General features: G+C 56.1%; 1 protein-coding gene across 1 annotated transcript in view; it reads left to right on the plus strand.

The window, feature by feature from the left end:
- The first annotated feature begins 472 nt into the window (after window positions 1-472).
- EPHB1 (EPH receptor B1) overlaps window positions 473-16148 on the plus strand; it is a 271605-nt gene continuing 255929 nt past the window's right edge. The window contains exon 1 of the mRNA XM_075004741.1: window positions 473-689. Coding sequence (XP_074860842.1) covers window positions 632-689 — 58 coding nt within the window. The 5' untranslated portion in view covers window positions 473-631. The remainder of the gene's footprint in view (window positions 690-16148) is intronic.

Raw genomic sequence — 16148 nt, forward strand, 5'->3', positions numbered from 1 at the left:
CCGCCTGGGGGCGCTCTGGGACACGGCCGGCCGCCCTGCGCCCGCCACCAGCTCAGGCGCCCCGGCGGCCGCGGCGGCTGAGGGCGAAGCCGGGCGCCCGGGCTCCCGGCGGGTGCGGTGCCGCGGCGCGGCCAGCAGGGGGAGCTCGTTCACTTCCTCGCGGCCGGCGGCCCCGCATCGCTCCGCACGTCTCGCTGCAAAAGTTTGTCTGGAAGTAACCGGGGCGGTGCGGGGAGGCGCTGCGCGCCGATTGGACGGGGAGTTTGGTGGGCTCGAGCCCCCCATTGGACGGGAGGTGCTGGGGGGCGGGCAGAGGGCGGCGGCGGCGGGGGGGGGGCAGGCTGCCTCCCTCCCCCCGGCCGCCCCAGTGGCGGGTTCGGTTCTCACCGCGCGCGTTACTCTTGCGTGCAATGTGACACTAAAACACACGCCGCCTGTCCGCCCGTCCGTCCCGCCCCCCATGCACGCGCCCCCCGCGCACAGCCCCGGGGCCCCGGCGTGCCGCACGCCCGGCGATGCACAGCTAGCGCCGCGCCGCAGGAAGGGACCCCCGCCTGCCCGCCCGCCCGCCGAGGAGCTATTGTTCGGGGCGCCCCGCGGCGGGTGCTCGGCCGCCCCGCTCTGCGCTGCCATGGCCCTGGACCTTGCCGTGGTTTTCTGCCTGGCGTCCGCGATCGCAGCCGTGGAAGGTAAAGGACCGGCGCCCGCGGGGCCCCGCTGCAGGGCAGGGCGGGAGGGCTGGCACCCCCGGCCGAGCGGACCCCGGGATCGGGCTCTCGGCTCGGCGTGCCCCGGGCTTAGCCGGTGCATTGCGGGCTGCGGAGCGGCAGCGCGGGGAGAGGGGAGCCCGGGCCGGGGGGTGGCGTTGGCTGCGAGCGGCCGGCGCCTGCACCCGGCTCCAGCCGCCCCTCTTGGCGGGCGGGGGGCAGCAGCTGGCCGCGCTGCCGGCGGGGGCGAAGGGCACCTGTTCCCTCCCGCAGGGCAGCCTCTCCCGGGGAGATGCCATCGCAGCGCCGCTCCTCGCCGGAGGGAGACGCCGCCTGCGGCTCTGCCCGCCGGGCGCCGAGCCTGCAACGCGCACCTGGCCGGGGGCCGCCGGGCGGCAGGTCACTCCCGCGGGCGCGCTGCCGGGGGGCTCGGGTGGGTCCCTGTGGCTGCCTCTGCTCCCGCTCCGGCCCGTGCCTCGGGCGCACAAGCAGGTGGCACCGGCTTTGCAGCGACTGGGGGACGCCTGGAAGCCCAAGGCGGCTCTCTGCGTCCGGCGGGGCGAAGCGGGGGCCCCAGGAAAGCGGCAGGGAGGAGAAAGGTCCCCGCTCCGGGGCAGGCGAGCGCCCCTTGCACCGGGCGGGAGGACAGCTTCCTGAGCAGCCCGGGGTGCCACCCATGGGTCCTGGGCGTTGAGAGTCAGGTCCCCCGAGCCGCCTGGGCGCCTTTTAAAGGGGCGGTGTCAGGGAGAAGGAAGCAGGAGGCAGAGGCCTGGCGTAGGGGGCGAAATAAGGAATGCGAGTTACAAGCCTGAAGCGGGCTTTGGTTAGGGATGCTACACAGCACCTGCTTAGCCGGCCCCCACCAGCAACAGGGGGGAGAAATTCAAACCAAAGCAGCGTCTCCTACGCGAAACCAGGACACTGCTGCTGTTCTTGCCTTCTCTGATGTCCTCTTTGGGTGATGTAGGAACAGTCAAAATCCCTCTGCTTTCTTGTTGTCAACTGCAGGAATCCTGCTTTGAATCTCTGCCTTATCCACTGTAGCTCAGGGAAAAGATTACTGCAGAAAGCCTCCCCCCCCCCGCGTGAAAGGTGATTTTTTTGACGTTCTTCTCTCCCCCCAGCTGTTGGTTTTCGCAGGGGTTCTTTCTTAAGATTTGTTAGAGGCGAGGGAGGCAAATGTTACCTTCAGAAAGCAGAGGGGGAATGGGTTGAAAGCTGCTTAATTCTCCTCCTTAAAATTGGAAGGTTGCGGAAATATGCAGATGAAAAAGTTAACCTGCAGTTATTCCTCTCAACAAAATGGATTGATTGCAAGCAATCCCACAATAAAGCATTTTGCCCCTCAAATTCTGCTTTCTGGGGAGAGCAAAGCAGAGCTGTCTTTATTTTGCAGCTCAAGGACTGCTTAATTTGTTTGTCGCTAGGCTTCCATTCTTTGGTTTGCTCTTTCAAATTCTGTGTGTGCTGTGGTGGGTCAAAGGGCGTCCGTAACCTGGCACCCCTCTGATTTATTTTACTGGAATTCCATTCTTTTTGTTTCAGCCTCTGGAGGGAAAAGAGCTTTCTGGATGAGAACAGGTGTGGATACACATTGATCTGGGATATTTGTTTAGGGAACTAATGGGGATAAGGAAAACCCTTGGAGAGGAATGTGAGAACTCATTCTGCAATTCAGTCAATAGTCTGTTATTTCCTTTCCAACGCCTTTGACCCTTTGTTGTTGTTATTATTTGTGTGTTCCCCTATCATATGGCGATGATGGTCTGCATGGTTGGAAGACACATACCTGTAGCTGTAGCTGCTCCCTAAAATTGCATTTTGAAATGCGGCAAAGTGAGCACTTGCACGTCCCCAGGAAGCTTCAGGACGGGCCTGGCCCGGGTGCGCTGTGTGCCAAAAGCCGACTGCCAGGGGTTAAAAAATACAACTTATTCAGCAGAATATTAAAGCAACCTGCTTGCCAGGCAGTACAACAAGTCAGCCGTTCCCTTATTCCCACACCTGGCCTGTCTTCCTCAGAGTCTACATATGGGCACCTAACCGTAGGTGACAGCCACCCACGCCTTGCGGCTGGCTCTTGGTGACCCGTTAGTGGTGATCAGGAAGGTGAATCGAGCGGACTCAACTCTCTCTCTCTCCTGGGCGAGCTGTTGGTGTCTGTGGCCTGTGATGTTTTTTGTTCTCCATCTGCCTCTTTGGCGGCTTCTTGTTTTACTCTGTAAGTTCTCTGGAGTCGAGGAGCTAACCCCTGAGCAAACAGCTCTGCTTACCAGCCTAATTCCTCTGTAACCAGAGAGAAAGCCATGCAAAGCACTGGCGCGGCAGGGATAGTCATCACTGGGACACGCCTTGTAAGTGGAGGCGTATTGTGGACTAACTGCACGGTTGGTTGGGATGTGGCTGGAAACAGTCTATGATGCAGATGTGAATGTTGCTGCTGAAAAGACAAGAGCTCTGTTGCCGGTACAGTATTCCAGGGGTGAGACTCTGAGTTCCAGGCCGAGGAGCGTCTGAGAAAACAGTCAGGAAGGAGACCTTCTCCAGCCAAAGGGTGGTGCTGCCCTGCTAGCTGACTCTCTTTGCCTGTCTCTTGTGGCCTGTCTCCCTCCTCGTCCCAGAGCGGGGGCCGTCTGCCTTGGAGAAGGAGATTCCCCGGCTGTAGCCTCGCTTAGGGAACGCTGCTGTTTGCGGGCGCGGGCAAGCTCCCTGCTTTCTTTCTTTGGGACGCTGTGCGCGGGACGCCAGCCCTTAGAGACGGGCTGCACCGCTGTGGGAATCCGTGGCCCCCTTTATGCAGGCTGGGTCATGGCCAAGAGGCTGCTCCTTGGAGTCGGTTGGGGCAAGAGCTGTGATTTCTCTTGACAGGTTAGGTTACGGGACAGCTGCTGCACATCCTATTCACAGCACGTGGCTCGTGACTTTCTTCTGCACAGTCTGAGTTTTATGGTGCCGTCCTGGGAACTGACGCACATTGTAATGTGCTCTGCTGCTTTGAGCCGGGAATGCCACTTGGCTGTATGTATCCTGTAGGTTGACATTGTGCTCCAGGGGGAGTTCACTCCCGCTGAGCTCTCTGGGGCTCGACGGACCTGTAAAATAAGGCGCTGCTTCAGGACTGCCACTGTCCCCTTCCAGCTACAGCTGCCGAACGCTTGTCTTGTGCCTGGAGACTCACGTCGTGCAACGAGAGAGCATCCAGGTGCTCCAAAGGGCGGCCTTGTTCACTGACCCCTGGGACGGTTCGTCTTGTGATGTCTCACTCATGGGAGAACAGAGTTCAAATGTGCGAGCGCAGAGCCCAAAGAGAAAGAGCTGCCAGCGCTAGAGACACCGAGAGGCTGGCTGGCGAGGCATGTGCAGAGCAGCACACTGAAAACAAAGGCAATAAGGCGGAAATACAAGGCACTGTGCCCACAGTATACGTGTTTCCTGCTAAAACAGGCTCCTGCAGCAAGTGACAACGGCGTAGCCCTCGGGGCACAGTCAGACAGCCTCACTGCGTCCTCGTGCAGCTCTAACCAAAGCCTAAGCAACAGGCACTTGAGGAGAGCGGATGTGTTTTCAAAGCTCTGCCCTCCCTCACAGCCCCTGGAAGGTTCCCTGGGCCTAGACCCTAGCTCTGCAGGACCTTGGGCAGTTGATGGTCTCTCATCACCACCAGGAGCTGCTTCAAGTTGCCTTCTAGAAGCACGCTGGAGGACAGGCACTGCCAGATGTGTGAACCGCCAGGTCCAGCCAGCCCCATGCTCGGTATTTAGCCCTGGACAGTGGCCCCGGATGTTGTTTGGGTGTTCCCGCAGACTTCTGGCTGGCTCTGATTTCACACATCCCTTTGGTGGCTGGTCTCTCGTCTGGCTCCTCTCTGGTTCCCGACTGCAGCCTGGTCGCTGCCACTGGTCTCTAGTCTCTGACGCTGGCCTGAGTCCGACCCTTCCTTTTGCAGGTGAAAATGTTACAGGTAAAAGCTGCGTGCATGAGGAGAGCTTCCCAGAGGTCACCCGTTAGTGCTATGGGGCCTCCATATTGCAAAGTCCTTCCAGCCTTTCCCAGAAAGGAGTGGGGTTCCCCCCCAGAAAGAAGACCCTGAGTCAGTTTAAACTCAGGCCATGTACCCAAAACTCCCATCTTTGCCTGGCAGCCTCTGGAGAATGCAGAATGAGGCAGCCTGGGCAAACCTCTCCAAGGGGCCGTGCTTCTCTAGGGGCGTTACAGTGAATTCTTAGTCCCTGGAGGGCTGTGGTCACGGTGGTGTACAAAACCTGAACCCTGGCCCATGGTGTTTCCTGATCGTCGAGGTGTGTATTAATTGTATTGTTCAGGTAAGAGTTCCCAGTTAACACTGACCTTCAGTAGGCGCCCTCCCCAGATTAGAATAATTCCCGTTCAGCTGGGAGCCCGGCGTGCCTGGCTGTGACACTCACACTTAGGAAGTGGATGAAATGTCCATCTGCCTGGCACCTCGCAAGGCACACAGGCCCTTGTGCCATACGTGTCGCTGAAGACTCTTTGCCTAATGCAGATTCAGATGGGGTTACACCTGCTTTTCCTTATTTGTACTACTTCCCCTGACTTTGTGGTGTCCCTCTTCCCACAGGCCCACTCGGTCATTCCCCGTGTTCTCATTCACATTAGCATCACTCCGTCACCATGACAACCTGCGGGTAGCTCATTGCGGACATCCTACATCTGCAAAATCCTACAAATACTCAACATGGCTTTAATGGATATATTGCAGCATGCGTTTGCGAGCCATCAGCAGTTTTATCTTACTTCTCTCCTGCAGCATTTTCTCTTCTAATGTCTTGTGATAGTGCATCCCTGCCTGGCTAGTTGTTTATTTCAAAACTTCCCTGGGCCTGAGGACTTGTTTGGAGAAGCTAAATATCTTATGGGCCCGATTGCAGGCTTTTGCATTACAGCCTTAATTCGTGTTAATCTCTGTAATTTACCTAGCAAACGCCTATCGGCTACAACGGCATGTAAGCAAACCAAAGGTATGGCACAGAGCTGCCCTGTTTGCCCCAAGGTCACCAGTCAAGTGAGGCTGAGGAAGGTGGTGGCATTTTCTCGTGAAACGTGTGGTTTCTTGCGGAGGGTGCTGAGGCGCAGCGGCCAAACCTGCGAGCGGACGGAGGAGTGGATGTCTCCGGAGCGTGCTTACGTCCCACTTTCGCGCCGGGGCTGCGAGGCTCTGAGGGCAGCAGCTCTTGCCCGTCGAGTTGTGGAAGTGACCTTGAGTGGGCAAAGGTGATGACGATCTCAGCCTTGAGTTTTGGACACACTTTGCTTTTCACTCTGACACCGGGGGAGGGGAGCAAGGGGGACAGTGGCCCCAGGGGCTGGGGACTTAAAAAGGCCCAGGGCTCTGGTGGCCGCTGCTACCGTGCAGTGGTGTCCAGCAGCCCCGAGGGCTGGCTGGGGAGGCTCAGTGCAGTCTGGGCGGGGCTGAGGGCTGGCTGCCCCTAGCTCCACCCCTTCTGCCTCAGGTCCCGCCCCTTCCGAGTTCTCAGGGCTTGGCCCCGTCCCCCGCCACGCACGTTGCCCAGGGCTCGATGAAGTTTGTCGCCGGCCTTGGCCGCGACTGTGGAATGAGGCGTTGGCGTCCGGCACAGAGAGCGCTGCTACCCGGGGGCGTCGGGTGGCAGCAGGTAGCACACAGAAAATGAACTCCGCATAGTCCTGCGCGCGCCTTTGGTTGGCCGTGTGAGCTGTGCGGCAGGTCTACAAACGTACGGGGCATCTCGCTCTTGGGCCAGTGGCCAGTTAGTAGCACCTGGCCACCGGGTGTTTTACTGACCCCATTGGTCTTATTGTTTAAACCCAACATCTCTCCAGTTCTCCTCTTTGGAATATGTGAATTATTCTGGGGTGGCCGGAGCTCCCCTTCTGCCCCCCACTGCCCCGCCCAACGGCCATAGAGAGTCCTGCTGAAGTCCATGGAACTTCTCACGCTCATTATGCTGATTAGTGCCAACTTTCTGAGGGTTGCCCTTGGAAAAGAATGAGGTTATTTGTGTTTAAACTGGTGAGCACCTGCAAATATGGAGTCAACCTGTCAAATAGTCACGGGGTGATGATCAGGCGCACGCCAGTGGCCGTCTCTGTGAATTATGCCGGTTGAATTTTTTTTACCTGCAGCAGAGGTTCCAACTCTGCTGCTATGAGAAAAAACAAACATCGGGTAATTTTGGGGAGAACAGCAAGTTAGTGTGTGAGTATGGAATGTCCTCCCCCCACCCCCGTCCTTCGTGTAGAGCTATCACTAGGTAAACACACAAAGCACTCAACAAATCAGCCTCCTGGTAGTAGAACTATGTCAGAAATCTGTACTGTAAGCCAATGCCTCGTCTATCCTTCTTACAAACCCAGCCCATCGGTAAAAAAAAGGGATTCCGTTTATATGTATAATCTCAAACTAGGTTAAAAGGACATTACAAAGGTTGCAAAATCGAGTGCTCAGAAGTTAGCAAGTGCTGGGACTAAGGCTGGCCGTGCAATCTTAATTCAGCCCCCGGTGTTATGGAATAGCCTAGAGTTCCATGGCTCTGGACTCTTTCTGCCACAGGGTCCCTGCTCCATTGAGTGCACGGGCTGGAGCGGCTCTGGGGACAGACCAGAAATGGGCAGAGAAGGAGGCTGCGGCCCGTGAGATCCTGCCTGGGCTGTTGCTTGCAGCCTCTTCCCAGCCATCTCTGGAGGAGGCGGAGGGGGAGCTCTGTGTGGTCTCTGGGCAATGTATTTGTAGGCGGAACAACCAATGCTGCAGCTGAGCCAGGGGAGTTGTCAGACGCATTGTCTGCTATTGATTGTGAACGGAACGAAGCTCCCAAATGGGTCGTGTTCCGCGGCAGCGGGAGTCCCTTGGCCTAGGGCAAGGCTGCCCGCGTGTTTAGCGACGCGGAGCCATTGGCTGGGCCGTTTTCTGTCAGAGCAGGGCTGATTGGGACCAGCAGCGAGTGTTTATCTCTGTCCCTGGCTTGCAATGGAGCCATTCCTGCTGTTGTCCCGAGGCTTCGTTATCTTGCCCTCCACCAGTTCTGTGAGCTCGTGTTCTGATGGCAGAGTCATGCGCCTCCGGAGGACAGGTACGGAGAGGAAGGGGGCGGAAGGACCTCCCTGACCTCCTGGGTGCAGGAGGGGGAAGTAACAGGTGTCAGGCGGCTGCCTCCAGGCCCCAGGCAGAGGCAGGCCATGTGCCAGGCGCAGAGGGGGAAGGAAGCTGCTAAGCCACCAGGCGAGCACAGGTTCCTCCCCTCTAGTGCAAGGGGGCAGCAGGGACTAGTCTGTGGCAGGACAGCTGTGTCCTGCAAGGAAACTCTTGGAGGGAGAGAGGAGAACTGAACCAGAAGGGGAACAGATTGACCCAGGGGAGGCGAGAAGAGCAGCCAGTCCCAGCACGCCCCCTCCCTGGGATCACTCCCCTCTCTATCCCGATGGACGCCTTCTCCCCTCGGGCTACAGATGCAGCAAGCTCCGGCCATCAGCCCAAGGCCAAGCTACCAGGCAACCCTCGGCGACGGGGTTGGTGGGGGGCCTCTGTCAGGTCTCCCCCCTGCGCTAAAATGACCTGGATAAAGGCACTTCAGGTACCGGCCCAGGAGCTTCACCAGGCTGTGTTTCGGGGTGGTGTTCCGTTAACATGGCGCCTGCCAAGTGCGGTAAGGTGCAGCGTCTGTCCCCCGTTTCTCCTTCAGGGACCCCTTTGGCCCTCCTCGCCGTACTCTGCAGACCCCCAGGGTTTCATGGGTGAAAACCCACTGCTGTAGCGGCTCAGGCACAGGCACAGGCTGGGAAGCAGGAGACCTTGGCTTTAATCCCTTCCCAGATCCGGTGAGTTGCCAGTCTCTGATTCCCTCCCAGCCCTTTGTCGTCCTGCTCTGCTGAGCCTGCGAGCGGCTCGAGGCAGAGACGGTGCCCGTTCTCCACAGGTGTCCTTGGGCTCTGCGGTGCAGCTCTTACCGAGTAACGCTTGGCAGTGCTGCCGCAGCTCCGGGATACACGTGTGATCCAGAGGCACCGAGACCACCGACGAGAGAGAGCCGCGTCCGCTCTGCAGCCTGAGCTGAGCGCCAGCTGGCTTTGAGCTCAGGCAGTAGAGTACATGGCTTCAGCCCCTGAGGTGCCAGCTGTTCAGCCTCTCCTGCTGATGAGCCGGGCCTGTCGGCCTTATGCCAGCAAAGGGGGGTCCAGACCTAGAGAAAGCTGCGTCGTTCCTGGTGTGCTCTCCCCTGCCGTGCCCACGAGTCCTGTTTTTGAAGATGGCACCAAAATGGCTCCTTCTCGGAGCACGAGGCAAGTCCCCGTTCCCTGCGCGCTGCGTGAAGAAGCACCCCCTTCCCGTAAGCACTTTTCACCTGCTGCCGCTCGTGTCTGGGTGCCAGAGTAATGGGGCTTTTAAATTAGTTCAAAGTGCTTCTTTATGACCGTGTGGTCCTCGTTAGACTCCCGACAACTTTAATCATAATCCCCTCTTAACCAAAGCTGTCGAGGAAGAACATTATTATTTCTACTCTACTGAGGAAATTACTTTACTATCAAAGTAATACCCTGGGAGAGATTTCAGGTTGAAAAGGAAATTTGGGCTGGAGAATTTCTGAAGCAGAGCATGGCAATCGATTGAGCCCGATTGGAGGTTAAATAAAGAACGCCTCCTCCTATGGTCCTATGAAGGAAACAACTTTTTATGGAGCTTATAAAAGTCTTATAAATTCGCTTTGTGGCAGAGTTTTACTTACTGCATTACAGATGCAGAACACAGGATCCTTGAGCTGTTCAGGAGGTTGTTCTCCCAGTGACTCTGCTAGGTCAGGGGAGAAGCATCTGTTCCTCTGCTGCTAGGTTAGAGGCATGGCGGCTCCAGCCAGCCCAGCATCTGCCCCAGAGAACTTCCCATCTGAGACAGAGCGAGGGCGGGGTTTTATCCCTGTGTTGCACAGGCGTGTTGAGCCACAGTGAGAGGAGGAAGTGGCGAGCTAGGGTCACGTGGGAAGCTGGTGTCACCAAGAGCCCTCAGCGAGTTGCAGACTGGAAGCTAACCCCTACATCGCACTGCCTGTCAAGTACCGTTTGCCCCCGTGGGGCTGGCCCAGCTGATCCTAAGGAGCCAGGGGAGTTGCCCACGTCCCAGTGAACTCTCTTGGACTCCTTTGAGAGTTCCAGCCACTGTCCAGAATCCCACCGGCATCGGCAGAGCAGTCAGACCGCGTGTTCTGCCCTTTCCTGGGTCACATCTGCCTGCACGTGGAAGGTCACGTAAATATCGCATTGCCTTCTCAGTCAGATGGCTTTCCTCATGTCCAGCAGGGCCTATCCCTTTTAGAATAGCAGGCTGTAATTCCCACTCTGTGCTGCCTCCCCCTGCTGGGTTCCCTTGGATGGCAGAAGCCCTTTCAATTACCCGGAGAGCAGAACAACACCTTGCACTGCAAACAATTCTGTTTGCCTTCAGTAAAACACGGGTAATGGCTCTTGTGGCCTGTGGAAAGCTGGCTGTGGTACAAGTGGCAGAATGTCTCTTTGGTACTTTTCGCAAAGCTGCTTGATTTCTAGCGTATGGTTTTGCAGAACCAGTTCCTTGTGTTTTCGGATGACTGGCTGCTGGGGTTGCCCTTTCTGCAGCTGGTGAAGGGAAAAGGCAGCTGTAAACAGAGGAGAACGAGCACGAATGTTCAGCTTTTCCCGCCTCCGCCGTCACTCAGAAAATGCTGTTTCTCTTGGTTCTGATGGTAGCTGAGCTAAATGTAATCCCATTAGGTTCATAGCCAGAGGGCTGTAATGGGCTGGGGTGACACATTTTTACCCAGTATTCTGCAGGAGTTCCCAGGATTTCAGCCCGAGAGGTGAAAAGCGGATTTACCTTCCCCCAGCGTACAGGCTTTCACCACGGCACTTTCGATCCATCCCAGCCGACATCGTCTTCCCTGGCGTTCTCATCACCTCCTTTGTCCAGCACCAGAGGCCTCGGGGAGGAGCCCGAGGTCTCTGTGGGCTACGTCCCACAGAAGTCTCCTGTTTTGAGTATGACATGAGGGATCTGCTCAGCCTCCTTCTCACCAACCCTTCCAAAAGGCAGGATGCTCCCGCAGTGAGATCCCCGGTTTAGGAGCTGGGAAACCATCGCTTGCTTGCTATTTTTATCTGCCACTCCCTGCTGTGGTTCACCTTCCCCTCTCCATTCGCTTCCGTCTCTTGCCTGTCTAAAGGAGGGATCTAATGGCCCACAAGTGAAATCTGGGTCAACAGGGTAACACTGCTGCAGATGAAGCCAATGTGATTCTGGGATGCGTTAGCAAGAGTGTGGTGAGCAAGACGCGAGAAGTCATTCTTCCACACTACTCAGTGCTGATTAGGCCTTAGCGGGAGTACTGTCTCCAGTTCTGGGCACCACATTTCAAGAAAGATGGGGAGAAATTGGAGAGGGTCCAGAGAAGAGCCACAAGAAAGATGGAAGGTCTAGAGAACATGAGCTCGGAGGGAAGACTGAAAGAACCGGGCTTGTTTAGTTTGAGAAAGAGAAGGCTGAAAGGGGACATGATAGCGGGTTTCAAGCACCGAAAAGAGGGTTACTAGTCAGAGGGAGCAAAATTGTTCTCCTTGGCCTCCGAGGACAGGACAAGGAGCAATGGGCTTAAAATGCAGCGAGGGAGGTTTAGGTTGGACATTAGGAAAAAATTCCTCACTGACAGGGTGGTCAAGTGCTGGAGTAAATTGCCTGGGGAGGTTGTGGAATCTCCACCCCTGGAGATGTTTAAAAGCAGGTTAGACAAGCACCAGTCTGGGATGGTCTCCAGATGGTGCCTGGTTCTGTGGTGAGGGCAGGGGACCGAACTTTGACCACTCGAGGTTCCTTCTAGTTCTAGTGTGTTATGGCTCTTAAGAGAGCAGGCGCCGTCTGTTGCTTTGCGCAAGGGCTGTGCCTAGCACGGTGGGGTCTGGGCCAGCTCTGCGCACGGCCGCTGAAAATCACACCACTTCAGCTGAGCCTGCACCGGCTACTGTCAACACATGGTTACAGCCAAACCGGCATTCATGCTACGAGGCAGTTTGTCAAATTGAGTCTTGCTGCCTCTTCTCTGCTGCGGATTGAGAGCGGTACACGGGCTTTTTTCTTATAATGGGACAGTTGTATATCCTCCTTCCCCTCCTCTCCTGATATGCCACCTCTGCCTAAAGTCCATCTGTGGGTAGAGAGCAGGCCTGCCCCGTGCGAGCCCTTAGGCCAAAGTTTTGTAAAGGGACTGCAAACACGGCTCGGGATGGGAATGCTCCTGCAGCCTTGACTACGGAAGCTCTGGCTGGAGTTTATTCTCAGTTCTGCTTCCCTGGGCGCTTTGCACCTGGAGACATGGGTGAAAAGTCTCAGGGTCAGGAGGTGTGAAGGTAAAATCCTGCGAGGGGCTGAACATCCTAATTGCCTGTGGATTTCAGTAAGCATTCAGGGAGTTTATTATTTCACAATAGGAACTTAGCAGGACATCTGCTCTCAGGATTGGTCCCAGCTCCCCTGCCCAAGACAGGGGTGTGTATAGAGGGTCTTGGAGAAAACCTTGATGGTGCAGTTTTGAAATCTCTGGTGCCCCCGCCCGCCCGCGTAGGTCAGTGATAGCACTTTGCGTCAGTAGGTCTCCACGCGCTCTACGAAGCAAGTCAGTATCACCAGCCCCATGCTGCAGACAGAGAAACCGAGGCACAGGGCAGTCCAATTTCCTCTCATAGCTGTGGGGCAGAGTTAGAGTTAGAACCCGTGTCTTTTGCATTGGCCTGCCTGCGTGTGAGAGGCTTCTCTCATGAAGGGCTGGGCAGCCGCCGTCCACGCCGCTTCTTCCGAACCAGCGATTCCTCTCTGCCCTTCGCCACAGCTCTCTTCCTCTGAGGAACCCCCTTTCTCTACCCTGGGGGGTTTGGCCCCCGGGAGCAGTGGGCTCCCTGGAGTGGCTCCTTTTTGGCAGCTTCGTGAGAGAGACCCAGATCTCCCCACCCCTGCGGGGCCTTGGGAGTCACTCCCTGGGGAACTCGTATTGCAAATTCTAGGCGGCACATCCAGGGCAGGAGGAAACGGCACAGCTGGCCCCTGGAACAATTCCCCAGTTAGAAGCACAGCCAGGCTATTTATATTCCTTCTGTTTCCAGCCTCCCATCCTGGGCTGCTGGTGAGGCGGCGGGGGCAGCGTTGCGGAGGGCTAGGCTGGACACGTAAAGGGGAGGGACTGGCCAGGCCCACTCCCCTGTGGCCTGCCAGAGCAGCTGGCCCCAAGACAGGGTTACGGGCGGCGCGTCGGCCTGGATGCTGTGGCAGTACAGAAGAAGGAGACTCCTCCCAGGCAGGGGGTGAGCCCGTGACTCACCTCACACCTCGTCTGAAGTGCTGAAAAGGCCAAACAGGGAATTTTTATCCCTCTGCTCCGTAAACAAGACTCAGCTGGCGGCCGAGATGCTCCGGCTGCAGCTCTCCCTGGGAGAGGACGGGGTCCATGCGCAGCTCCTCAGCTCGGCGAACTGAGCTGTCGGGAAGCACCCGGGCCGGCTCACCCTCCTCCGGCACTCCTTGGTCCACCTGAAGCCAAACACTGATCGGAGGTGGGGGCTGGATGGGTCTCTGGCGCCCCGACACCAGGAGTATTCCTGGCCCAGGACTGGGCTCCAGCAAAACCCACTGCCTCCCCCGTGCACCCTGCATCCCCCACCCCCTGCATGTCCGTGGCTCCATCTGGTGCCCCTGGGCCATTTAAACTCCCACCCCCCACCCCCTGCAATCAAGAGCAGCACAGCGAGTTAGAGCCGCTTCCACCCGCTCACTTCCCTCAGTGCCAGCGTGTGTGTGTGTGTGGCGGGGGGGCAGGTGCTTAAGCTGCAGGCAGGGTCAGGGGACACACCAGGGAGGAGACCTCTGCCCTGGCCCAGGAGCCACTGCTGAAGAAGGGTGTCGGGTAAGTGTGGCACCCTGACCCGCTGCCCTCCACACTTAGTTGTCCACTGCACTCCCTCTAGAGCCCGTGCCCTCTCCCCCACCTCCCGGAGCTGCTCCCAAATTTCCTCTCCCCTTCCAGCCCTCAAACGGCTCCCCGGAGCCCGCACCCCAGGGACCCACTGGAACCCAAGCCACCCAGGGGAGGGTGCAGGCTCTGGGCACCACCAAAATCTCTGCCAACCTGACTCCCTCGCTGGCGATCCTGAGGCATCAGCCAGAGCAGGGCGATGAATTGCCCAGCTGTCGTTCCTAACACTGATTGGCCCTTCTTTGCTCTCAGGCACAGCTGAGCCACCCAGTGCTGTCTGCAGGAATACTGGCAGGAGGCAAATGCTCAGCATGGCTGTTTGCTGCACAGCAATTTGCAAGTACATGCTCTCCCGTGGGCTGTTAGAAATGTGGGTGTCCCGGGGTGCCAGTCATTTGCAGGAGCCACTCTGTTGGGAAACGGAGCCGGCACGGCGGGGGCTGATGGAAATAACCGACAGTCACATTTCAAATATTCCCAAGTGGCTCTTTGTGAGCGATTCTGAAAGAGGAAAAATTGCTGTGAAATTCCCAAATTGCGTTCGGGAAAGTGCCAGTTTTTTTGGAGCGTTTATTGCCTAGCTTCCCGTGGGCGACAGGAGGCAGATAATGGATCCCGTGTGGGCGGGAAGCTGAGCCAGCGTGAGGCTGGAACAGCACCAGTCCAGCGGCCTTGGAGTAAATAGGAGGCGGGGAAGGAATCATTTTAAAGAGAGGACTCCCTCCATGCGCTGCTCCTGCAGGGTGTTGGAATGCTAACTTGATTGCTCTTACACATCCTGGCCCTTTGACTCTCAAAATTCAGGTGTCTTCAGAGATAGCTGCCTATATCCCTCCTTTAGCTCATGCAGGGGAGAGGTGTGAGTCGGTCTGCTACAAATTCTGTCCAGTACCGGGCGGTGCTTCTTACAGGCCACTCCTTTGCTCCAGAGCACTAGGAGCAGGTTGGTGGTTAGAGCAGGTTCATCACTCCTCAGCCGGGTGGCGAACACAGATGGCCCCTCTTGCACAGTACGTTTGATGTCTCCCAGCCGTGAATGATTTTTCATCCTCGTCAGATTGCCAAGGCTGCACGTAATGAGAAACGTAAGAAAACTTGGACAAGTGGTGGCATGAGCCAAAGGGTCTGGGCTCTTTTAAACAAAGCCATGTGTGCTGGGCAGAGCTGAATTTTCAGGGCCCAGTTCCTTGTTGTTGCATTGCCCTGGAACTGGAAATTGCAGGAGCATTGATGAATGGGCTGAAAGGTTCTGTAGTTAATCTAAACTTGCTGTATCTTTGGCTGAAAAGCTAATTTGTAATTTCCTATGGTAACGCTGCTTAGTGAATTGTAACGATGCCGGGCCTGCCCTTCCCGCTCCGTCTTCAATAGCGGGAGAGCGTGGCCATCAGAAAACTGCAAAGTCTGGAAAGTGGCCATTAGTATGGCTTTTAAGTTGTCAGTCTAATAAGAGAACTCCAGTAAGTGTGCGAAGCATATGGTCTGTTTTTTCCACTTCTGGGGTGGAACGGCTCCACCTCCCTGAAATTGGAGGGTAACAGTGGCCACGTTTCTTTTGTTGTCAATACAGTCATGTGGCAGGTGGCAAAACTCCGCTTCATTTCTGTGACCTACAGTCCTGCCCATGTGTCCACACGAAAGCTTGTCACTGGAATCCGGGCTTGATAACCAGCCTGTTCGAATTCTGTGGCCACTGAAAATCTCAGCAGCTGGGCAAAGTAGAGAAAAGCTCTCAGCCCACTTCATAGCCATATAGTTGTTGGGATGTGACTTGAACCAAGATTTGTCCCAAGCAGAACGCATTAGCAAAAGGGTTTGGCGGGAGGTAAATCATGTCCGATCATCTGCGAGGTTGGGCTGCATTACCCGGCTGCTGGGGTTTCAGACCTGCTTCTCGTAGCACCTTGCTGCTCCGAGACTCTGTTCTGCTGCAGGCTTCGGAATATTCGCAGGAGGCCAAACCTCGGGGTGTCCTAATGAAAACATGGCAGATAGCTGGAATTTTTAAATAGCTGGCAGAAAACTAAGGAGGGAAAGATTGTTTTAAACGCTGGAACGTACTGGTCAGGAACCAGCTCGTTGCTCTGGCTTTCAGGAATTGAGAAGCCGTTCCGTGGAATATTTAATTACAATATTTAGTTAGCAGAGCCTCCTGACTTTATTTCAGACAATAGGGTCTATTCGGGAGAATTGCTCCAAGGAAATGACCCATGAAAAGGAACTGTGTTGTCATACAGGACTATTGATTTTGTTTTTGTTTTGTTTTGTTTTGTTTTTATTAATCAGTTATTCAGCTGAAATTTGGTTAATTAGCTTGGCTTCATTAAGACTCATTGGCATTTAAACTCAATGTTGTTAAATAATTATAGCTTTGTCTGCTGAGCTCGTAACCCAGGGTCACCTAATTGTTATTAAAATATGTGTGTTCTCTTCTGTTTTTAAT

Source organism: Carettochelys insculpta, chromosome 10 (assembly GCF_033958435.1).
Source record: "Carettochelys insculpta isolate YL-2023 chromosome 10, ASM3395843v1, whole genome shotgun sequence".
NCBI classification, from domain to species: domain Eukaryota; kingdom Metazoa; phylum Chordata; order Testudines; family Carettochelyidae; genus Carettochelys; species Carettochelys insculpta.